Source organism: Filicampus tigris, chromosome 14 (assembly GCF_054856515.1).
Source record: "Filicampus tigris isolate MCC_2025a chromosome 14, RoL_Ftig_1.0, whole genome shotgun sequence".
NCBI lineage: Eukaryota > Metazoa > Chordata > Actinopteri > Syngnathiformes > Syngnathidae > Filicampus > Filicampus tigris.
In genome coordinates, this window is record NC_141230.1 from 17,982,414 (window position 1) to 18,006,672 (window position 24,259).

Consider the following 24,259-nt stretch of genomic DNA (forward strand, 5'->3'; position numbering starts at 1 on the left):
TTTAAGGAGAATAGATTTGGTAGACTGTTTTTAAAGGAATGATTCAAAATTTCACATTTTTGTCATTGTAGACCCAAAACAAAAGGTACTGTTGCACACTACAAAGATTAGTTGAAGATAGAAATTTGCCATAGGTGTCCTTTTTTAAATTTTTTTTTAATTTAACGTCTAACCATTTAGCCAAGGCCCATATTTTGAAAACTCTTTGATTTTTGTTATAACTGTCCAAAGGAAACATAAAATGCTAACTTCTTTATTTGTATTGGCTGTTAAAGACAGAAACAATCACTGTCGAGATATCATCAACTTGTTTTATACATTCTTTGAATCACTGAGCGTTTACAGCATAGATGATCTTCTTATGCATGGAGGACATTCCGGTCTAAAGAACAATATAGAACAGTCCGGAATTTTGAACATGACGATCATGCAAATGTGAGATGAAGATCATGAGCTACATGGAAGAGATGCTTACTTTCTAAAGATGCGATTGCTTCGGTAAAATGGAATAAAAAAAGAAACGTGGTGCAGGGAAAAAAAACATTTGGCTTGTAGAGCTCATGTAAGGCGGATGTCAACATGCCAAAGATAAAGACAGGATTTGATTTTCATATTTAAGGCATCTGGTTGAAAAAAAACAAACAAAAAAAAAAACTGTTTGGTGTTTTTGCGAGTGTGGCTCTGATGTTTTGACCTGTCCCAAAAAGACGAGTGGGAGAGGATCAGCTGACTCGTCTTCCGACGGAGAACATTGAAGCCGTCATCGGAGCGGGCTTCGTATTCTCGAGCCCGCCGGTGGTCCCTGAACGTTATCGCGCGGCGTCATCGCGCGGCGTCATCACGCGGCCAGACGCTGCGCCGCCAGCTCCTCGGCGTCATCTCGGTTCTCGTTGATCTCGGCCAGCGTGCGGACGAAGCGGCTCCATTCGTCGTTCCGCGGGACGGCAATTTGCTGGGGAGGAGAGCACAACGGCTTCAGAATCGAGTATTCTAACAGATGATTCAATCGTTTGACTGGCTAAAAATGAATTTCGCTTTATGAAATGTACGATATGCACAGTAGTTGCAGATTTTGTTTTTGCCAACTTGGTGTTGCCATTCTCAAGTTCTCCTCTAGTATAGATGACTTAAAAGCTTTAACTCATTCACTGCCAATGACGGCTATAGACATTTTTTTTTAATTTACTGCCAGCCCAGTTGAGTAAAAGAATATGACTTTTACTATTTTTATATTACTGCATCTGTGTACATATGTTGTTCCATCAGTTGTATTTCACAACTATCAACGTTAACCATTAGATTTAAAAAAATAAAAATTCTATCTGACCAAACACGTCCCACGAGGGCTTGAAAGGTCCAAATAGGAAATCCTTCAGTACAAGAGTCAGGCTTACTCACCTCTCCAATGTCGTACACTCGAACTCGTCCGTCCGAGTCTCCCACGGCGATTTCCCTCCCAGAAGGAGCCCATCGGATCCTGTTGAGGGCCGGGTTCCCGTCCACGGTCACGCTGGCTGTTGGGACCTGACAGGAAGAGTGTGAGCAGACCAAAAAACAAATAAATCAAGAAATCAATGGAAATATGTCATGTGACTTGCATCCTGCTTTAATCCATAATTGTGTGTATTTTTAACAATCAAAAATAGCACTCCAAAACACTGCACTAAAAAAAAAAAAAAAACTACAATAATGACATAATTTGATCGAATTCAATAGCACTTGTCACACTGTAATTGTCGAATTCTGCTCCGTCTGGTCATACCGTCTCAACACTTCTCTGATCTCATCAATACGGCACTAATATTAGGTTTCGCATCATATCTAGTGCGTAGGTGGTATTGTTGCACCTCCGTGTCATTGTTGAGGTTCCAAAGGTCCAAGTGGCCCACGCCGTCGACGCAAGCGAACAGAGCCGGGTGAGTCGGAGACCACATGACGTCGTACACGTAGTCCGAGTTGTCCTCGAATGAGTAGAGTGGCTTGTTGTTCTGCAAACAACACAAGAGCGGGTCACCAAAGTATAGAAACATATATAAAGGTCAAAAGGTAAATAATTTACCTGGGCATTCATTCACCTGTTGTCATTTATGAATTGAGACACCAATATTTCAGTAATATCTATCTTACATGACATTTTTGTTTGGTGGTATGACGTGAGACTTTTCCGATGTTAAAGGTAAGACAACGCTGCATTAGTTTGTGCCGTACGTTGTTAGCCGTGTTGCGTTCTCATTTTATTTCGTCTGACCTTGGTGCTCCACAGCTTGACGGTCCAGTCGAAAGAGGAGGTCACGAAGAGATGGGAGAAGTCCAGCGGCCCGGCGGCCGTGTGGCAGTGGATGCCCGTGATGGGCCCGTGGTGGCCCTCGAACATCTCGCTGATGCCTGCTTTGCTGTGGACAATGCAAAAAAAAATAAAATTAGTGCTGTCAAACGATTCAAATTTTTAAACTAATGCATCGCAAAATTTTCCATAATTAATCGCGATTAATCATATTTTTCAACTACAATCATTTACAAAGCTTGGAACCGATATTTACTTGAGTAAAATCCTGGAATCAATATGGAAAACACATTTTTGATTGAAAGACTGTTCTAAGACTGTTCTAATATCTTTCTTTGATATTTGCAAAGTGCGCAAAGCATTTTGGTTTTCTCCAATGAGCCATCGAGCAACTTTTTAAAGTAAAACTACGTAAAAGTTTGTCTTTGCGACAGTGACTCTCCTATAAGTTTGGCTACAAAGTAAATAGAGGGAAGCTGTCACAGGAAGTAAATAAAACTGAGTTAACTGAGTTAACTCTTTTTTAATGCGTTATAACATTTGAATTAATCTCCATAGTTAACGCTTTAACTTTGACAGCCCTACAAAAAAAGTCAAGTCAAGTCAAGTTTTTGGCATTGTGGCCATTTTTGTGTTGACCGTGGAAGCAAATTATTTTGGTTTTCTCCAATGAGCCATCGAGCAACTTTTCAAAGTAAAACTACGTGAAAGTCCGTCTTTGTGACAGTGACTTTTCTCTAAGTTTGGCTACAAAGTGAATATAGGGAAGCTGTCACAGGAAGTAAATAAAACTGAGTTAACTGAGTTAACTCTTTTTTAATGCGTTATAACATTTGAATTAATCTCCATAGTTAACGCTTTAACTTTGACAGCCCTACAAAAAAAAAGTCAAGTCATGTCAAGTTTTTGGCATTGCGACCATTTTTGCGTGAGCCCGGAAGCACATTTGGGGACAAATTCCCATTTGCACGACCCACGGATCATTTCAAAGCTTTCCACTTTTGAGCAGCGCTTTTCGCCTAAATCCAAATCCAGCGCCGCCGACTCCCTTCCATCACGCTCTGCAGAGCTGTTATCCAAAACGAAGCTCAGATAATTAACACAGAGCGGTAACTACTCAGCGTGAGTGACGCTTATGCATTATTAAACCGCAATGACGGTATCATACTATTGCAAATGAGGTGGAAAACCATGGGGACAATTACCGGGGGTGAATCTGCGAGCCGAGCAGCGATCACCTCTCGGCGTACTGCAGGACATTTCAATTATTTGGTCTCGGGCTAATACGCTCGGATTTGCAGGGGGGGGGGGGGGGTGGAGATCATCCGGCATGAGCGCAGCTGTTTAACGACAACGGCGCTGGATTAGCTGCAGGTTAAATTCTCGCCGGGAAGGCAAGCTGTAAAATACGTTGCTCGGTGTTTAAAAGGGAAAAACTGATTCACCTCCTCCTTGTATGTGTACCCTGTTAACGTTGAATGAGCTTTATGTGGCCAGCTGACAGGCGGAGAAGAAAAACATGGCCGCTTGGCAGGAGTAAAAAAAAAACCGAAAAAACAGTAAAGGGGGGGGGAAGTTGCGGCGCTCTGTGATGTTTATGTGACTGTGGTGGGGGTGCTGCGTTTTTGGCCACCCCGAGGCTGCTGATGGACGCACCTTCCATGACGACACGACATGTAGACGGAGCCGTCCTCGCTGCCCACCACAAAATTGTTGACGTCTCCCAGTGGGAACGACATGGAGGTGACGGCTACGGCTTTGGACTGCTTGAACACCAGCTCCATGCTGTCCTGGGGGGGAGGGAAGAAAAAAAATAAAATCAAATAAAATCACTTCGCTATTCATGCTCGGATTATCTAAATTCAATTGACACTTTATTTAAAAAATTCTAACAATGCGCGGGTCCTGGCAACAGAGATGAAATGACAGAGCGGGCCAAGTTAATTTCCTTCAGAGATTGAAAGAAAAAAAAAAGAAAAAGTCTGGCTTGCGGGATGAATGCGAGGAAATAAAATGAGAAAATACCAGCGGCGGAGGCAGAAGTGAAGGAAGTTGGTCAAAGTCGTCAGAAAGATTCGTACGGAAAGAAAATGTAGGCAAGTTGGATGTGTGTATGCCGGGTGATGCCAAACCAGGTTTAACGTGATGAAGGTGCTTTAATTTAAACGGAATGAGAAAATCCTACTGATCGTGTTCAAAAATGACACCTCTGATATATCGTCGCATCATGTTGCATTTATGTCGGATCGCACTATCATTTCTTTAACTTTAACCTCCTTTTAAATATCGCACCACAAACAAATATCTCGGAGAAAGTCCTCTGGTACTTTGTCCTTTGCGCATTCAGTGCCGTGGACGTTTATATTCGTCAACTGGAAATCCGTCGACGTATATTGTCACAAAACACAATATTCCGTGGGTCTCGGAAATTCCGTCAATAAGCTCCAAAATGGCTGCCGATATGGCGAACGCTGCTTTCAAAAAAGGCTTGACGGAAGCATTCCAGTCATCATCCATGCAGTCGTACCTGCGGCTGAGAGAGCATGTCCAGGCTCCACGAGCACATCTTGCCATCAGTGGAGATGCTGATCAAGTTGTTGGCGTTCTGGGTGCCAACCACGTTGACGCAGTAGACCGGGTGCTGCAGGGACAGAAAAACGTTCGTGAAATGAGGCAAGGGTTAAAAAAAAAAAAAAAAAAAAAATTTTTCTTTTTATAAGGTACCGTATGTGCAGCTGCAGATAGCGGTGTCCTCTGCACCGGAGTCCTCTTGTTGCTTCTGTTGTCCCACAGAACAATTTGGCCCGAGTACGTGCCCCCGACCACTACGTTTGGGTGGAACTTGGCGAAGGCGGCGGACATGACGGCGGACTGTCAAAGAGTGGCGCAAAAGATTATTACAGGATGTACAAAATGCATCAAGCCACCTGTAAAACCAAATCGTTTATGTATTACAAAAAAAAAAATCATTACAATACGGATTCATTTTGTTGTGCTAAAAAATACATGAGAAGAGGACCATCAATTAAAAAATAATTGCGTATGAAATCGCAATAGCAATATAGAGGGAACAAAAATTGCAATTAGATTATCTTTCAGAATGGTAATAATTCTTTTTAGATGAACACCTACCAAAGCCAAATCAAAATTGAGAATTGCAATCTTTGTAAAAGCCAAATTTTCGGTGCGGCTGCTGCACTGGAGCTCATTAGAAAGTTGAATGAATTGTGCAGTGAATCTGAATGAGCTAGCAGCTATTTTGATCACTCGTTAATTTGACAATGAAATGAAACCGTTTTTTCTTGTTCTGGCTTTCTCCACTATGAGTGACTGTAATTGTGTTGCGGCCGGAAGCGGGCATTTGCGGACGTCATCGAAAGCTTTGGGAAGTAAAAACCCCCATTAAATTTTTGGCCTATTTTCCTTGCAAGTTTAACATCTTGCTCAACCGAAGATATTAAGGAGCACCTTTGAGTTGCGAGCACAACTCGAATCGTGTCAAACTTTTCAGGAACCTCTTTCAAAATGAACTCTGAGACATGAGGACGTGTGTTCGCACTTCTGTTCAGCTGCATTCGTCTGAGCCTGCGACCACATCCGCTCTGCCGGCAACCCACATGTGGTTCTGCTCAGCCCGTCTTGCGGGGAGTCGCCCTCGAGGCAAACTGCATAATAAGGTTGGACAGCATCGGGAGCGCCGCTGCAGTTTGTCGGCCTTGTTTGGATGCGGATGACAAAGCGCCGCAGCCCCACGCGCGCTTAAAGCGGAAATCAACCCAAGCATATTTTTTTTTCCAAGAATATGTTCCCCAGCAGACCTGCTAGTTGAAACAAGGCAATATGATTAATATGAAATATGAGTTAGGGCAGCAAAATCCACCCGTTTTTAGCCATCTCAGGGGGCGGCCATTTTGTCACTTCTGTCGACTGAAAATGACATCACAACTGCTCAGGGCTCAGGTAAGGACCAATCACAGCTCAGCTTCAGAAAAGAGGTCAGCCGTGATTGGTCTTTACTAGGGATGTAACGATTCACCCAAGCACGGATTCAATTCGATTTTCAGTTCCTGATTTTCGATTCGATATTTTAAAAATTGCTACCATGCTTGTCTCTGTGCTCTAGTGTGGTTCTGCAGCCATCCACAAACGTGATATGCATTGATGTTTGGCGCAAAAGCATAATTTGATCAGTAATGAAAAAAATGTTTCAAGACATCATTTCCTAGATTAATTTAATCAACTCAATTTTCGATTAATCTAATCAATTAATCAGGGCGAATTGATTTTAAAATTGATTTTCGATTAATTGTAACATCCCTAGTCGTTACCTGAGCCCTGAGTAGTTGTGATGTCATTTTCGGGCGACAGAAGTGACAAAATGGCCGCCCTCAGCGATGGCTAAAAACGGGTGGATTAACTCTTATTCCACAAACGCAATATTTATCAGAATGCCTTTTTAAACTAGTGGGCTTGCATAGAACATATTCTTGAAAAAAAATATGTTTGGGTTGACCTAACCTTCAAGCAAGCTTTGCTGCCATTCTCGGATTTTATTTAAGCCCCGCACCACTTTTCGCTTTTCCGGTGCCTCGGGCGCACGTGCGCATGGATGGATGTGGATGCCGGCGGACTGAACTCACACTACGGATTAAGGCGGGAGGCAGTGGGGGTGGGGGGTCGTCATGGCTACCCGCTCGAATCCACACGTGCGGATGAGGGGGGAGGGAAAGGCTTCAAGTGCTTTCAGTACCTGGCAGTGGAAGACGTACTCTGGCGTGCTTTTCTTGTACTTCATGTTCCACACTAAGGCCACGCCGTCCGGCTCGTGAGGAGCGTCCATGTTGTTGTTGTAGGAGGCGACCAGAAGTTCGGGATACTAAAGAGAGGATGAAATCAGTCAAAATGACACAGTGGGTGGAAGGCGGGGGGGCAAGATTTATGGCTGCCTTAATTTGCTCCATGCCGCCCTGATTGTGGATTGACTTCCTTTTGGAAGAAGCTGACTGAAGGATCATTCAAAACAGAGGCATTGAATTTCTTTTTGCTTTTTTTTTGGGGGGGGGGGGGGGGGGGGGGCGAGGAAAGGCCAGGGGTGTCGGAATAAACCCCTGTCCTGTCGTGTAAATAAACCATTCATCTTTTGCCGCCTCGAATAATGCGAGATGCACATTGACATATCAGAAAGGTCCGGATTTTCCCACCGGGCAGGTAAATAGCGTGAAGAAAAAGCTGGCGTTCAATCAGTGTCACAAGTCATTGCAGAATCATGCATGAAATAACTCTGGACGCCAAAGGAAACAAATCATTACGGTCTGTGACTAAGTGACAATTTGGGTGGGACATTACTTTGGTTCCTGAGGGACTTGCGGCTCAAAGTAAACGCTGTCAAACTGCGGCTATGTAATCATAAAGCATTATGTCTGGGAAAAGTTAAGTCGTTTCAACAGCCAATTAGCTGCAGCCTCGTACACAATGAAGGACTTCTGTTTGGCACGGATACTATGTGGACAAATCTTTTTTTTTTGGACACAACAAAGTCAAATTTTCGGACATTCTCGGTTCCTGGAGGTGTATTGGCCACATGCGCTTTCTCCAAACTTTTTTTCTGTCGTGATTGGTTGGGTTCAGTTGTCCCCGCCCCCCCTAAAAAAAAAAAAAAAAAAAAAAATAGTAATAAAAGAGACCTGAAGTGACCAATCCAGGCAGGTAACGACACGATGCTTGGACCAGCGTTCATCCGCGAATTGTCTGTTGAGCGAAAGTTTCGTTCCGCCCTGGATTTCGCTGTGAAAGAAGACGACAAGGCGGCGCGACCGTTAAATCCGACCTGAAAGGCGGGGTCGTTTGTGCGATTCGATTACCCTTCCTTCTCCTCCAGGTCGCGGCCACTGTAGTCAAAAAAGAGGTCCACGTGCTCCGACAGAGCCCGCTCGATGATGCGGGTGCTGTGGTCGAAGAAATTCACAAAGTCCTCCGAATGCAAAATCTGCAGTTTCTCCTCCTCGGTCAGCTCGTGGAGGGTCACTGCGTACGGGGAGGAACTCGGTGAAAATGTTACGCACAGACACGGGGGGGGGCGACCATTTTGCCACTCGCTGTCAACTGAAAGGCATCACAGTTGCTCAGGTAACAGCCAATCACGGCTCAGCTTTAGAAAACAGGCGAGCCGTGATTAGTTGTTACCCGAGCAACTGTGATGTCATTTTCAGTCGAGAGCAGGTGACAAAATGGCCGCCGACTGAGATGGCGAAAAACGGTTGGATTAACTCTTATTCCACAAACGCAATATTAATCAGAACGCCTTGTTTAGGCTAGTGGAGCCGCAGAGAACATTTTATTGTTAAAAAAAAAAAATGTTTGGGTTGACTTCCGCTTTAAGTGGGACAGAGGCTCCTTAGTGAGAGAACCGAGATGAACCGATCACTGTATTTCAATAGACGTCATGTGGGTTTGCATTCCGATACAAGTGGATGCGTAAAATACGATTAATAAATGTCCTGTTTGAATGACAAAGTGGGATTAATTCAACAATGTTTGTTATTGTCGTCTCGGCTGGAAGTGGGGTAGAACTTCACTGAATTATACTAATAGCTAACATTTTGGTGAACTTCTTTTTTTTTTTTTTTTTTTCCCTCAACATGGGAAGGACAAAATATCCCAAACATGGAACTACAAAGATGATACATGATACAGCTGACAAATCTGTCGAACAAAAGGGCGCATTCTTCTCTTTTATGAGTGTGCAGGAGCAGAATTGCTTGTGTTTGCTGTGCCAATCATCTACGCATCACCACTACTAGTCGAGTACCTTCGTCTTCCTCTTTGAGGTCAGGCTTCTCAACCTGAGTCTCGACAACGGGCTGCGGCGGAGCAACTTCTTCTTCCTCCTCCTCATCTGCTGAACACAAAGTGAATTTTAAGCGACATTTCTGCAGAGTGCTTTATAAAGCGGCGTAATCATATTCCTATTATAAATGCTGCATGTTTTATAATAACGTAGGCCCTGATTATATACTTTGTACAAACACAGTCGTTCCTCTAAAGAAGAACAAAGTTTGACACCTATTTCCACCTGTCTTCCACATCCCCTATTCTCCTCTTTCGATAAAAGCTTCTCCCGGTGATTACGGCCGCCGCAAAAGACTTTTGTATCTGATTTTGTATCTCTGCCTTGCATTTGTTAGGTCTGTCAAGGCCGACGTCGCCTTTCAAAGGGATGCCGCGTCTCAAAAGCGGCGAGGTTGTCATTTGTGTTAAACGGACACAGCACAGCGGGCGTCTTGTTGTCGCGGGCGGGCCGGGCCGCTTACCCCCCCGTCCCCTCAGCTGTTAATGAGACTCGAGCCATTCAAAAGGCCAGCCCGGTTGTCAGTGTAGCCGCTTGCTCGGGGTCCCACGGGCTCGTCGGCCCCTCCGAAAAGGCGACGGGGCACAAGGAGGCCGAGCAGGTGCCCCGGTCCGTCTCATTGGTCCGGCCAGATGACGGCAGATGGTGATGCCGGGATTGTCTTGGTGCTCTTCAGAGGTGGCATGGGGATGGGCACAGAGGTTTTCCGCTCGGCTGCTCCGAGACAAGCATCTCTCCACCCCCCCCCCCCCCCCCCCCCCCCCCCCAGAAGGGCAAGCCTGTGTAATTACCATCCTCGCAGGAGGTCGGGAAACTTCTATTCAAGCTCAGATAATGTACAACAAACTACAGGCCAGAGCAGCTGGCAAACTGCACACTGGTTGTACCTCAAAGCGGGTGGAAGGTTCTTTCAAAGCGCATCATTTAGAGACGGTATACAGCCCATGGTTTGAATGTGATGAAAGAAACAAAAAAATAGCAGCAAGCGGGGGGAAAACATGGCTGGTTCATGCAAGGATTTATCTTGGGCCTTGTCTACACGTAGCCGGGCTTTTTTTTTTAAATAACCGAATATTTCTTCCCCACTCCGTGTTGGAATACACATCGTCGTTTGTTAAAAACACAGTTACGCTACGCCGCGGAAGTGCGCACTCCAAGCCTCTAGGCGGCAGTAGTTAGCCAAATACTGTCCATTCTGAAGGAACTTCCGCCCTTTGACGTACCTTCTACGAAACCAAAATCACGGCGCCAAAGTCGTTCGAGAGGATCGAAAAGAGGTCAGAATTGCTTTTAAACCTCTCAAAGAGAAGCGGTAGTTGGTTGCGTACAAATCAGTAAGCAAAAAGCGCCTCGAGAATGGCTATAATCTTAATCTATCTTAATCTTATTTTATGGCTAATGTAATACGACAGCGCCGCATGGCAGAATTTCCTTCCAACCGAGATCATCAAAATGATCATGTCATCTGTCACGTTGTCCATGAAGTGATTTATCCCCGTTCCAAGAAAGGAGAAGAGCTTTAGGGAGGGACATTATCGAGCACGCTGATGAGTTTATTGGTTTGAAGACACGTGCCGTTTCAATGTACGGCCATACGCGTTACAACCGACGGGAGAAGGTTAAAATCTTTTCTTTCAAGGGCCTCAATCAGGCTTAAAGGAAAACAGTAATCACTGTCTTTCAGCCGGACCCGGCCGCACTCGTCAGCCGGAGCAATCAACCTGCCAGGCATTAGGAACGGATAGACAATCTGAAAATAAAGGGTATAATGCACCTGCCAGCCAAAATGGCCATTTGGAGAAAAGCTAGTGATCCTGGTGACCCTGCTGGGGAGATCTGTAGAGGGGGCGGGGGGTGTTGGGGTTTCGGGAGGTGTAGAGCCTAGCGAAGGTGGGTGCGTGGGGGTGGTTACATTTAACAGAATTCACCCGGATCATCAATGTCCTATATAGCAACACCCCCTAAAAAAAAAAAAAAGGGCCCCCCAAAAAAAGGGCCCTATTATGGCTTTTGCACCACTTTAGAAATACAAAAAAGAAAAAAAAAAGCTTTTTGGGGAGCAAGTGCAAAGCTGGGCTTGTGTAGGGTAATGATTGGTCTTACCCCTTGTACAACATGGGAAGGCAAACACGGCCGCTGATGTTGAAGAATACAACTAAACGGACTTTGCTCCGAGCGGCAGGTGTCATCCTCTTCCTCGGGGTCCACAAAAGTCTGAAAGCAGTACGTGCAAAGCACTTTGCAAAGGCCACAGGCTTTTTTACTTTGCAACCTTTGCCGTCCGGGCTAATCACGGAAGCACACAGTAGGGGAAGATCATTTCTCGTCTCCAGAAAGAAGAGGATTTGAACACCACTTTCGTACAGACAACAAAACGGTGATTAATTCTTTCAAAATGGCACATCTCAACATTTACGGATCAGAAAAAAGCCGCTGCTAAATCCACAACAGAAAACGGGCAGTTAGTGAGATAATGAGACTTGCATTATTGTAATTTTTTTTTGTCCCCAAAAACATTTATTCTGACTTGAGTATCACTGAGATAAGTGGCCAAATATTTGTACTTGTCAGTCAAATGGACTAAAGGATTTTAATGGCGGTATTAATTAGAGATAAACCGATATGTTTTTTTTCAGGGCCGATACCGATTATTAGTAGTCAAGAAGGCTGATAACCGATATTTGGAGCCGATATTCATATTCAGTAAAAAGGAAAATATTGGCATCAAAAAATAAAGTATAGTTTTATGTATAGTTTTCGACAGTAAATAAAGTTCTCCAAAATTTCAAAATGACAGAAATGCTAAAATTTCACATATCTTTGGTTAGATTTCAAACAAAACCGTAAGGTGCAGTGTTGCCAGGGTCAGTAGGCTCTCTAATAAAGTTAACTGAAAATTTAAACAAATTGAATCCTTGAAGTTAACACAGTCTTAAGTTGATTTATTATCGACCATCAAATTAAAAAAAAATAAAAATAAAAAGGCAGATACCGAAACTCATCAAAATGCCGAATATCTGCGCCGATAATCGGTCTATCCCTAGTATTAATGTCATCCAAATACACAATATGTGCAAATGTATATTGGGACACATTGCCAATGCAGGAAAACATGGCGCTTAACTAGCAGTACCAGAAAAGGCTCCCCCCCTAAACTGCCCCCCTCAAAGTTGGAAGCAAAAATTGAATTCCGGGCCAAGTAAAAGCCCCTGAGTGAAGACTTTTGCTCATATGAAGCATGTTCATTGATGAAAAAGTGGTCATGCGCGCCCACACAGACCATCAGGGTGCACCACTGATCGGTAAATCATAACCATATTGCAAAGCGAGTGCCAACCCACATCTCTTCATACAATAGGTATTTAAACATTTAAGTGCATAAAAGCCAACTAAACTCTAAAGTGGCACTTCACATGAGAAGGCCACAAAGGGCTTTTGTGATTCCAAGTTGTGACCTTGCTCTGAATCGACCGTGATTAAAACAATCCCATTCCATTAAATGCGGGATTTACTAAACTGCCGCACGTACTTCGAAAGCATGACAAGCCTTTTGCAGCTCTGCGCCAGAGCGAGCGCCCGACACCACCAGCCCATTAGCACCTCGCACTCCAGCGATACGTCGACGTCAGTAATTACAGCCTCTTGTTCAAGAGTGGATCCTGATTCTGCTTATTGTAAACCACTAGTGCACTCGCCAGCCCAAAGAAAAACAACTCCGGGAACGCCAGAAAAGAGAAATTTACCAACACCGGAGGCATTAATTAGTCAAGTTCTTAAATGTGACGAGAGGTGAAGCAGCTTTTATTTTGTATATATGTCTTCTAAATTTGACACACTACGTTGAAAAAGTGTTGACAACCCTGCAAAAATTTGAATGATTATAAAAACTCCAACAGTGTGACTTGGAAAAGCGGAAGTTATTTTGTCTCGCATTTTTCTGATGCTGACACATCCTTACATGTTTAAAGTAGAAATCAACCCAAACAGATTTTATTCAAGAATATGTTCCCAGCAGACCCAGTAGTTGAAACACAGCATTCTGATTAATATTGCGTTTGTGGAATATGAGTTAAGCAGCAAAATCCACCTGTTTTGAGCTAGGTCAGGGGGCGGCCATTTTGTCATATTCTGTCAACTGAAAATGACATCACAACTACCCAGGGCTCAGGGAATGACCAATCACAGCTCATCTTCAGAAAACAGGTGAGCTGTGATTGGTCGTTCCCTGAGCCCTGGGTAGTTGTGATGTCATTTCCAGTCGACAGAAGTGACAAAATGGCCGCCCCCAGAGATGGCTAAAAACGGATGGATTAACTCTTTTTCCACAAATGCAATATTTATCAGAATGCCTTTTTTCAACTAGTGGGCTTGCATAGAACATATTCTTGAAAAAAATTTTGAGTTGATTTCCCCTCTAAGTCGCAAAAATATATCCTCTTAAAACCTCAGGTGGTTGTTGTGGGGCATTTCCACGCTGCAACAACGAGGCGTTCTAAAGTGGAAACGCTAAGCCTCCATCCACACAATGGCTGCCACAGTGAACCCCCCCCCCCCCAAAAAATCCCTCATTCTTTTGTCTTTCACACTCATGGATGACAACGAGGTGCTCTAAAGCGGTCACGCCAATGGACTATCCAAAGGGAAGACGCATTTTCGGGTTGTATGCATCGCTAGCTAGCTAACTGAACATCGCAACTGCGCCAGATAACTACTGATATCTATAAAATTTTTGTTTTCAGCATTTTTCTTCAAACATACATCATGCATTTAGAAAAACAAATCCCTGAACTCACTTTAGCTTTGCCCAGTTTTGACTGGCCACCGTGACACCACTCACAAACGCTTTCTTGTGACAGTTGCTAGGTGACGTTTCAATCTACAACCGGCACTCCTTCCTCAAAGCCGCCCTGCACTAAGACAGTGGGAATTCTCGTGTCCGCGCCCTCCAATGCCACCGCCCGCTGACCTTGAGAGCGCCGCCACGTCATGTCACCTTCCTTCTGACAACGTGATAAATCGCTCAATCAGAAAACAGGCCTGCCGCTACGCTGCGCATCGGAGCGAGCGAGCAAGCGGCGAGGTGGACGCGGGCCCTCCGAAGCGATGGCGTGAAAACGCACAGTGTCAGCGAATGGGTTTCGTTACGTGCGGCGGGGGGGGAAGACGACAGGGAAGCTAGGGAGTTGATGAAATGATTACATAGCGGTTGCGAGGCGAAGCGGCTTTCACGCCGAACAGCTGGTAGAAGCCATCTTTGTTTAACAATGTTTTACAATGCCCATAAAGAGTCCAGTGGGAAGGGAAAATGTGAAGCCTTCAATAGTTCTGCTGAGAAAAAAAAAAAAAAAAAAAAAGGACTAAATCAAACAACTTGATCTTTTTCCTTCTCGCTGGGTCACCGCAGTTTTCGCTACATAACACTTGACACAACAGCCCTAAATGACGTGTACGCTGTTTAAAATCCTAAGCAGGCTTTCAAGGATGCCGAAAAGGATGTGTTCAATGATGCAAGTGAATCAAGCGGACAGCCGTAATGACAGTCTTGTGCTAGACCGTGAATTTGTAAGACCCGTGGATAGTTTGGACAACTCTTGGGAGCGGATGAGAGGGGGGCGAGGGGTAGACAGGAATAATCAAGAATTCGGCTAAGCATACTCTTCACTATGAGCCATTATAAAAAAAAACAGTCAACTGCATATTTAACCGAAGGTGTTGGTCAACTAGAGAATTGCCAAATATTCTTATCGCGCAAAAACTCTCAGTACGAAAACTACTTCCGCCCGACTTCAGAGGCAGTTAACAATTCTTCTTATCTTCCTTACGATCTTATTAATCCTTCCTGTCATGGTTTTCACATCCTGCTCATTAATTACACCAAAGCCGAGTTAGATGCCGAGCACCATCCAGGCGTTAGAGGAGTCAGCTTTGACTGACTTGAACCTTCCTGACCTCATTTTTCGACTTTCCTTTCATCCTAGCGCTCACTCAAACTCACTTCCGGAACGTGCCCACTCATTTGACACATAAGAGGTTTACGATGTTCTTTCTTTATCAAATACACTCAACTCTCGAGGATTAATTGGGACTAAAAATACTTGATATCAAATCATCTTGACAATCACACCGTCATTATGTTCAGTTTTGCTTTTTTGCTGGCGTAACACACGGATGGATGGATTGCTGTGTGGTTTATCATCATCATCATTTATCATCACCCCAATATTGCTGACATGACTCCGACTTGCATCTCATCCCCGTTGACCAATACCACTTTACTTGCTATGTATTAGAGATAGACCGATATGCTTTTTTTCAGGGCCGATACCGATTATTAGGAGTCAAGGGGGCCGATAACCGATATTTGGAGCCGATATTAATTTTCAGTAAAAAGGGACATACTGGCATTATAAAAATAAAAAAAATCACTCTTAACATTGACATTGTTGAAATGTCTTTAAGCATGTTTATTGAACAATGTTTTTTTTTTTAATTATTATTTCAAGAATTTTTTGACAATACACATCTCTTATTATAAAATTCTAACAAAACGTTCAGGGAGCACCTGAGGTTGTCAGCATGTCTTAAACATGAAAATTTAATTAATAGCTTCACGTAGTTTCCTAAAATTTGAAAATGACAGAAATGTTCAACTTTCACAAATCTTTGTTTTGATTTCCACAGTTTTAAATGGATTTATTATCGGCCAGCAGGGTTTTAAAAAAGGCCGATGCCGATATTCGCCAAAAAGCCAAATACAGTATCGGTGCCGATAATCGGCCTATCCCTACTGTGCATGCGAGTAAAGCGGTATTGGTGTCGTAGTATCGGAGCAATTCATACAGCATCGGCATCCATCCTTATTTTTCAATGTTCTCAATTTATTTCCGACCTCTTAGTAAGGTTGCTTACATTTTTTTGTCCACATTCAAAGGTTGCTCAAAAATATGATACTTTTGCACATTACCTTCTTTCTGCTGTGTCACGACAGGTGTCTGGGTCTCCTTCGTATACGACACAGTCTCACGCGGAGGGAAGTCCACCTGAGTCACTTTGGTCATTCCAAGTTTCGAAGCGCCCCGCCTTAAAGCAGAAAACCACTCAAACACTACACAAGACGGTAAACAATCTCACCTCCTCGCCAGCGAAATCACGCATGGAATGGCAAAGCGTCTCCGATTGGTTTTACAGCCAATGTGAAATTGATCAGACCTCGTGTGCATGCAAAACTTAACTTGTTGATTAATTGAGTCATGACAAGTAATCACGCCATAGATTGAGAGAAGGGGAAATGACCAGGAAAGGAGAGAAGAGAGTGTCCAGTACCCCAGCTCAGAATCAGAGTGAAGTTGAAGAGTGGACGGGTCAGAGTCCCAATGCAGATTCCTGGTTAGTGTCACAGCAACAAGGCGACATTAGTGAGAGGCACAGGCCAGCGCAAACCGGGAGAGGGAACAAAGTTAGCATCGTGGGCGCACGACATGCACATTTACAAGCGAGGATTAGGGCCACGCTGAAAATACATTGAGTCAATTGGACATTTGACGAGAATAAAGTTAACTGTATTGAGTGTAACTTAAAAAGTCGTTCGAGGACCCGCCCTAGAGTCATAGGAAAACCTCATTAAATATTTCCGTACTTCTGGTTCGATGATGCAACTCCAGCTGCGTCGGTATTCCTCAGTAACAAACAATAATGATCACGTTAAACGACCGAGCATACTGATGATGGCGATGTGGAACACGATTTCATTGTTTGTCAAACGAAATAAAGTAAAACTTGGCAAGATCCTCAACATTCGTCTTAACTCGGGTACCTGTTTATGATTGTAATAGTAATGGCATTCCTCTCACAAACTTCTTCCTCACAATAGCTCAATTTCAAATAATAATTCCGACTGTGTTGTTCTACTTTATTCTATTGCTTTCGTTTTGTTTCTTTTCCGTGTGGCCCTAATACCGTTTGACAAAGACTAGCTCCCATCACAGAAATCAGTGAAACATAAACATCAACTTTCAATAACACTGACTTGACATAATGCAAGAAGTTTAAAATGATCCCCGCCCAGGAAGTTATGCTTCCGCTTGCATCGATATCTTTGTTTGATAGCAGGAATGCGTCAAATAAAAATAAATAAATAAATAAACAAGACAGGTTGATCTGATCACTTTTGTGTAACCAAAAGTCAAGAAAAATATTTTGTCGTATTTGGAGCAGAAAAGCTTAATACAGAGGGAAAACTGCCTGTTTCCGTAGCAGATACAAAACACGGAAAGTGGCGGCTTTGGGATTTGGTGGTTGTAATCTGAACATTTTCATCTTGCTTGAACATTCAATTACACTTCCTCCTGAATGACTTTGAGGTGTGAATGCACCCACACACGGTGGGGGTATCTGGTTTAAAAAAAAAAAAAAAAAAAGGATAAACACATAAGAGACCGTGTGTGTGTGTGACACAAAGTGTTAATGTGGAGCCAAGATTGTGTCACACCAAAGGCTCAGAGAATTGTGCAGAAAAGGCAGGGGGGCCAAGTGGAGTGCCGAGCCTCAGGGTGAAAACATGACCTCCATGTGTGTAGGAAATGGCCGTGCCGGTGAGGGAAATGAGTCAACGCATTGAGGCGGGCCGGGGGGGGGGGGGGGGGGGGGGGGGGTCGAACAGCTCACTGGGCCTGATGAGACTTTAGGGGGGAGCTTGAATTTCAGCCGAGGGAAGGAGCTCTAATTAGGGGTTAAGAAGTCCCCCAGGCATCACAACAGCCTGCTGCTTTATTGTTAATTCAGGATCACCCTAAATCCACGGCACATAAATCAAATAAACAAGCACTCGGCTGGAATCAACTTCTCATCTATCACCGCAATTCATGGCGTTGCTCCAACTATTGTATCGTTTTGTACAAAGTGAGAGCGTGCGCATGCGTGTGTTCATGTACCTTGGTCCCACGGCTCCATCAGAGTCCTGGCTCCCTGTCTCGCTCAAGGTGTCTGCCGATTTGGCGGTTGGGGACATGGGAGGGGGGACTACACCGAAACAAATACAATATGTCATTTCAATGAGAAAAAAAAATCATGACACAACTTGACTTGATTTTTGACTTGTTTCCAAATACTGGCCAGATTTTAGAGGTGCTGTTGAGCACAATGAGAGATTATTAATGTGGGGAAAAAAATCAAATTAAAGTGAACAATAAAACAAGACTCAAATTTGCGTTTTAAAGCAATGCTAAGGTTAAATACAATGCATGGGACTGGTATTTATTTTATTTTATTTTTTTTTAAATGGATGGATCTCTTCTGCCACCTGCTGTTACCAAAGCGACATTGTTGCAGCTCTGGTTGACAGCAACATAATAGTACAGTAGACTCCCACCTATTCGGAATTTAGAAATACATTTGCAAATTTTTTTAGAGGAACCGATCCTCCACGGCAAAATTGCCTATTAGCAATTTTCTGTAACACCAAAAAAGTATGACAATTGTAAATAATTGTTGGGGGGGCCAACGTACTGTCTACTATAAGTATGATATTGGATTGTAGCATCTCTTTAATTAAGTCAACACATGGTTGCTGTTAGCTGTAACCCCCCCACCCCTCCCTCTCCCCCTAAAAAAAACAAAGCATCTAATCACAAAACTAACCCCCCCCCCCACCCCAAGTATGAACGAAGTTTAAGGCAGTTTTCAGATAAGCCACCTACCAACAGAAACATCAGAGGCTATGCCAAAACTTTGTAGCAGGGCATCAGCTTCATATCGCTTCTTCTCCAAGTCAGACTCTTCATGGTGAATGACAGTGTCTTTCAGATGTTCGGCCTGTTTTATAATGAGAGAAAATGGACATCACAAATTCAAGGGAATATTATGTAATGTTGGCTTGTTACCTGTTATATAGGGTTAGTGTATTATATGCATTCACATCAATATAATATTTTAGTCTCACAGTGTCAACACACTGTCTATTATTAAATGCACTAAAGTTTAAGGGATACCTCCTTCTTTTTGCGTTCCTCCTCCTTCCTTTTCTTTTCCTCTCTGATTTGGGCCAAGCGTTGCTTCTTCCTTTCAAGCTCCGCTTTCAGTTCACTTTTGTCAGACATGATTCCACAGCTGCATAAGAGGGAAAATGTGCATTTCACCAATAGCATAACACAGAAATGCTTAGTGAATAGCAGCATTAGTATCATGCATCAATAGTATCGTGCAGTCTCTGTGTTTTGAGATTTTAGATCATAAATAGCTACAGTAGATTTTAGATCAATCAACACTTCAATGTTTCATTGTTGTGTTATGTTTGCTGTGGTGTTGGACAGAAATTTTGGTTACATTATTTTCCAAAATGTGTGAAATGAGAATAATAATATTAATAAACTTAATGCTCAATCAATGCCTCCCAGGAAATATTTTTGAGGGGCAAGGCAGCTTCTTTTATTTTTTTTCTTCTTCGTTTCCTTAATTTATTACGGTTAGACACAAAGACCAGCTTTGATTCAAGCCCCACCCTGTCCAATCGGTAACTATAATTTCTCCCCTACTAGCCTCCCTGTCAATCAAGATGATCGTTCTTCACTTAATACTGTAGATACGCGCATTTTTCGTTGTTAAAATCACAAGATCGGTCAAGTATTCAAGTAACAGCTTCGCTTCAATTCAGTTTCAGCTCGACTACAGCTTCTGGTAGCCTCTCGTGCTAAACTAGGCTAATTTACTGTCATTGTCATGTATACCAGTATATGCAACATGTGCTATAACACAAAACGCATACGCTCATATGTAAAGATAGATGTTTGGTGTTTGAATAAAATAGTATCTTAAAAAACCGAACCATCAAAACAGCTCGATGAAGTGGTGAACTAATCAATTAGCAATTAGCTACGACAGCTAGCTAGGTCCGCAGGGCTGTCATGCGCTAACAGCTCTAATGATCGGCGGTTAAATGAAGCCTCCTAGCCTACTCAAACTATGTAAAGACCTAAATATAAAAAAGCGTGCGTTACTACAACTCGAGTACAAATGTCTGTTAGCATGCAAACCTTTAATTCGGTTTCGGGCCGGGGGCTCTTAAGCAAAAAGTCAAAACAAACCAGCTGCTAGCCAACTACGGCACCCGCAAAGGGGCAAAGTAGCAGTTTCGCGTTGTGTGCGGAAATCAATACATCAGCTGCTCAAAATTATAACTTCAGTTCATTTTCCACCTAATAGTTCACAAATGATAGAATTGCTGGTTAGTGTAGATCAGGTGTGGGCAAACCATTTTACTGAAGTGCCAGTAACAGCTGGGCCAGCTTTGTGCATTGGTTAGAACTGTTTCAAATGTGATTGTTAATTGTAAATTAAGTGCAATTATTTTAAGAAAATAAATACATATCTTTACTAATTTTAGGGGAAATTCAACATTTACAGTATACTGTACATGTAATAGAAGCATGCAAAGAGAGTTATAAAGTACTCATTTGTGGCGATAAAGGGTTTGAAAAATTTCAGTTGGGATTATTTTTGGGCATGGCTAAAACGGTGACCAGTGTTGCACTTGGGGTCAGGCGTAAATGGCCCCTCCTCCACGTTGTAAGAACTTGAGCGCCTTCATTTGCATAAAGAAATGCACATTCTCTTCGGAAAATCCTCTGGCATGGTGGCTGTAGAGTGCCTAATTGTTAGCCTGGACTGGACACGTCACATGTCGGAAGGAAATGAAAAAGCGAGGAGGGGTAAAAAAATTTTTTAAAAAGTCACAAAAGATGTGGATCAGGGCTTTGCGCTGTCTTGACCGCTTTAGAGTGCCTTGTTGTCAGAATGTGAATGAAAGAGGTCCACAAGGACCCGGTGAGATATATTCCAGTCATGAGAGACACTCAAATTAGAATCTGCAGATATTTATTGTAAGATAGTGTATGTAAAATGGTATTTGAATAATTCAAAGAACAATGCAGGAGAATCAGAGGATTGTGGTAAAGTTTGTCATGGTTCTTGGTACATGTCAATCCTGTTTACATTCAATGAGGTCATAGAGCAACACATTCACCATCTACTGTATATAGGAAAAATATGAAACATTAAATACGAGCAAAAATACAGCATAATTGACCGGTGAAACAGGAGTGTACATTCATCCTAAATTTAGTTTTATGTTTATTTTGAAATTCAGTTGACCTGATCATCAAAGGTATTATTCCGCCTGCGGACCTCCCCAAAGTCTTCACCCTCTGCTCCATCTGAGAGGTGAGACAGGGCCGGACCCACTTTAGTGCCATCCTCACTGCCCCCGTTGGAATGCAGACTATGCAAGGTCTGGTCACTGGGCCGTTTCCAAGACTGTCGAGTGGCAATCCAAAGGATTAGTGCTCCAAAAACCACCAGAATGAGTCCCAGAACGTTCACAAATATTGCCTCTGGGGGCGAGTCCTTATACTTTGGGTTGGTTCTAGAAGACATATAAAACAAAGTTACAGATATTATTTTGGCATGCATTATACAAATGAATTGTGATTTAAATACCTTAGTGAAGCTGTTTTTCTGTACTTACAGGCCAAATATAAGTTTCTCAGTGATGCCCATGAGTGCTACTGCTATAACAGAGGTGAAGATGAACAGGCCACTGTAGACATGAATGGGCATAAAGGCTGCTCTCCAGGACATGGGTGTAAATGGCAACAAATACAGGCCAACCCCTAAAATCAACTGCATAAAACATCCATTTTTTAATGATACAAAAACAAATGCATAATTTAGAAATGCATAATTCAGACAATATAACAGAATTTACATTAGAGATCTTCAAATTACACAAATAATAACCATATACCATATACACTGACAGTCCATGCCTCAACTGAGTCACAAGAGCTACAGTATACAAACTCTCGCGCAGCCAAACTATGTACTCTCTGAACTGCACTAATTGCCATAAAAAAAAGTCAACAACATTGAATGCATTTTTACCTGTAGACAGTAGAGTATTACAGCAGACAGGCCCACCCAGCTGTGCAGACTGTACATGTTGGGGATTTTGGCAGCGTTGTGATAGTCAAAAACAGCCACTGTAGCAACAACAGCAAAAATGAAGGCCACGAAGTTCAAGCTCGCGTGGATAATCTTCATGGTAAATTTGCTGTACTTCCAGCTCCATGGTAGTCTGTACACGGTGATGGCTGGAAGAGAGAAAGGTTGCCGTTCAAGTGAAGTGTTTCACATTTTTTCTTTGATTGTTCAAAGCTAGCATGCATTCCATTAACAACATGGCTGAGAACAGAAAAGGAGGTAGTTTACAGTCAATGTTGCCACTTTTTCCAACTGAGAAACAAACAAAAAAAAAACATTAGCAAATCGTTTTCATGTTGCTTTGCGCATTACAAGTATCTCAAGGCAAGGGAAAAAAATGTCTGTTTACATTGCAAATGCAGTTATTTATGACATGTAAACTTTTATGGGATGTGCTTCCAATATTTTGCAGAGCAGGTGCTGCTTACTCTTCAACAAGTCATACAGTATTTACAAGCAGAGCCATCCAGTTTGACGGCTCATATGACTAAGTTAGCTAAAGCTAGACAAAAACTGGAAAAGCTTATTTTTTATCAGTAGAAAAAAAAAAATCTGCAAACATCTGTGTAAATTGATGCAAGATAACGGTGGGGGAAAAAAAATTAAAAGCTTGCTTGGTTGTTAGGAGAACGACATAAAGATAACCTGTTTTGAATAATGTAATTGTTGTGTGCTTTTTCTAAAAGTGAACGGGTAGAAAATTGATCATAATCAGAAATTAGATCGCTATGAAAAAAAAATCGGATTTAATTTTAAGGTCATATCTAGATATACCTAGATATTGTATATCAAAATGGAACAATACCGTGACAGTCAGCTACTCAATGTTTTTATGTTCAGGCCAAATATAGTATAAAAGTATTGTTTTAGCGCATTCTTGAGGCATCTTAGTGCCAATGAGCTATGTTTTAAATGAGTTGAGGAGCTTCACTTAGTTCTCTACCACTATCTTGGGGAATTTATAGGCAATCATAATCCTTTTAAAGGCTAACACTATTATCTCTGCAAAGGTTTAATTTATATGCTCTTATACTGGAAAATGAACATTAGCAGATTAACCTCGTGGCATCCGAGTGAGTGCTGCTAAAAAAAATCAGTATCTTTCATCTCCAAATAAGTAGAAAGGAGAGTTAGGAACTATTGCAATTGCATGGCGTTTCTTATGAAAGACTCTCAAGTTGGAGTGAAGGTAATTGTGAAGCCGAAGCGATTTTCGTCCACAAACACGTTTGGAAATATTGCAGCGCTGCACTGTTTCGACTTCCGTGGTATAAATTTGAGTTTATCACCCACCACAGTCACGCCTCCTTCTACGCACTTCTGAATGTATGGCTTGTGTCATATAACTGAAATCGTTTGAATTCCTTTGTCCAGAGTAACGAGAATCGAAACTACAACTCACCCAGACCCTGCAGGATGATAAACCCGCACACGTTCAACACCGGATGCCAGTTGAACTCTGCCAGTCCTCCGTCCCACGCCAGACCCCTTGGATAGTCAAGGTCCCTTTGATAGTAAAAGACCCATCTTAAGACAAATATGATGGCGATCACGCCCACAACGCCGGCGGACGACAAGGTGACCAGAAACTCTTTGTAGTTCTCCATAGTCGTCTCGTGTCTCAGCGGCAGGTCTGTCCGAGGGAGTCGGGTGACGAAGACGATGATGAAGAATTGAGTTCCAGTCTGTTATGACCAGACTTCAGGTCACGTGACGCGCCGCTGGGCAAACTACTCGGAGGAGGGGCGTTTTGTAACTTTGCCGCTTACAAAACTCACCATTATGTATTTTTCGTATCCTATCCTCTAACGCCCAGTTATGTCACTTTATGACACAAGTTATCAAAACAAATTAAATTAAAAAAAACAAACAAAAAAAAACATCTGCAGCACAAAACAATATTTTTGTCATTATTCCGTTATCTAGAATTCTCTAGTTTAGGAAAACAAAATGTTAACCAAATTGTTACACATTACAAGTGGAAAATCTCAAACTAGGGTCCATAAGCCGACGTTTGGGCTTCAATATTCTTTTTTAAATGCTAACATATTGGGACAGACGTGCCAATAAAAGAAAACATGGTAATTACTAAAATT

General features: G+C 42.7%; 2 protein-coding genes and 1 long non-coding RNA gene across 7 annotated transcripts; 1 reads left to right on the forward strand and 2 right to left on the reverse strand.

Moving 5' to 3' along the window:
• Window positions 1-297: 297 nt before the first annotated feature.
• LOC147136630 (dynein, cytoplasmic 1, intermediate chain 2a-like) lies at window positions 298-20,260 on the reverse strand. 5 transcript variants are annotated; one of them, XM_086051443.1, is made up of 17 exons: window positions 20,159-20,260; window positions 19,118-19,235; window positions 18,827-18,941; window positions 18,062-18,149; window positions 16,455-16,514; window positions 16,096-16,211; window positions 9,093-9,179; window positions 8,146-8,308; window positions 7,969-8,068; window positions 7,035-7,160; window positions 5,009-5,155; window positions 4,812-4,925; window positions 3,941-4,074; window positions 2,249-2,393; window positions 1,848-1,988; window positions 1,399-1,524; window positions 298-952 (listed from the first exon to the last, which is right to left on the reverse strand). In XM_086051443.1, the coding sequence occupies exons 2-17, from the start codon at window positions 19,223-19,225 to the stop codon at window positions 839-841; spliced, it is 1,884 nt and encodes a 627-aa protein (XP_085907569.1). In that variant the 5' UTR covers window positions 19,226-19,235; window positions 20,159-20,260; the 3' UTR covers window positions 298-838. The 5 variants fall into 5 exon arrangements, with proteins under 5 accessions (XP_085907569.1, XP_085907567.1, XP_085907568.1 ...); XM_086051441.1 differs by having other exon boundaries at window positions 9,093-9,182; XM_086051442.1 differs by lacking the exon at window positions 20,159-20,260 and adding an exon at window positions 19,951-20,145 and having other exon boundaries at window positions 9,093-9,182.
• LOC147136631 (uncharacterized) lies at window positions 10,287-24,245 on the forward strand. The gene is made up of 3 exons (XR_015089530.1): window positions 10,287-10,408; window positions 16,120-16,248; window positions 23,538-24,245. It is a non-coding gene; the product is annotated as an uncharacterized LOC147136631 (long non-coding RNA).
• Window positions 20,983-23,877, reverse strand: cybrd1 (cytochrome b reductase 1). Its single transcript, XM_086051447.1, has 4 exons — window positions 23,566-23,877; window positions 22,065-22,273; window positions 21,649-21,803; window positions 20,983-21,546 (listed from the first exon to the last, which is right to left on the reverse strand). The coding sequence occupies exons 1-4, from the start codon at window positions 23,768-23,770 to the stop codon at window positions 21,267-21,269; spliced, it is 849 nt and encodes a 282-aa protein (XP_085907573.1). The 5' UTR covers window positions 23,771-23,877; the 3' UTR covers window positions 20,983-21,266.
• Window positions 24,246-24,259: the final 14 nt, after the last annotated feature.

Excerpts from the sequence above, each read along its gene's own strand:
- cybrd1 (XM_086051447.1), bottom strand. The coding sequence starts at position 23,770 with ATGGAGAACTACAAAGAGTTTCTGGTCACCTTGTCGTCCGCCGGCGTT. Across the intron at positions 22,274-23,565 it reads TATCATCCTGCAGGGTCTGG|CCATCACCGTGTACAGACTA; the intron begins GTGAGTTGTAGT and ends TCTCTCTTCCAG. Across the intron at positions 21,804-22,064 it reads TAATACTCTACTGTCTACAG|TTGATTTTAGGGGTTGGCCT; the intron begins GTAAAAATGCAT and ends TGTTTTATGCAG.
- LOC147136630 (XM_086051441.1), bottom strand. The coding sequence starts at position 19,225 with ATGTCTGACAAAAGTGAACTGAAAGCGGAGCTTGAAAGGAAGAAGCAA. Across the intron at positions 16,515-18,061 it reads GATGGAGCCGTGGGACCAAG|GAATCTGCATTGGGACTCTG; the intron begins GTACATGAACAC and ends GACACTAACCAG. Across the intron at positions 5,156-7,034 it reads AGTACGTCTTCCACTGCCAG|TCCGCCGTCATGTCCGCCGC; the intron begins GTACTGAAAGCA and ends ACTCTTTGACAG.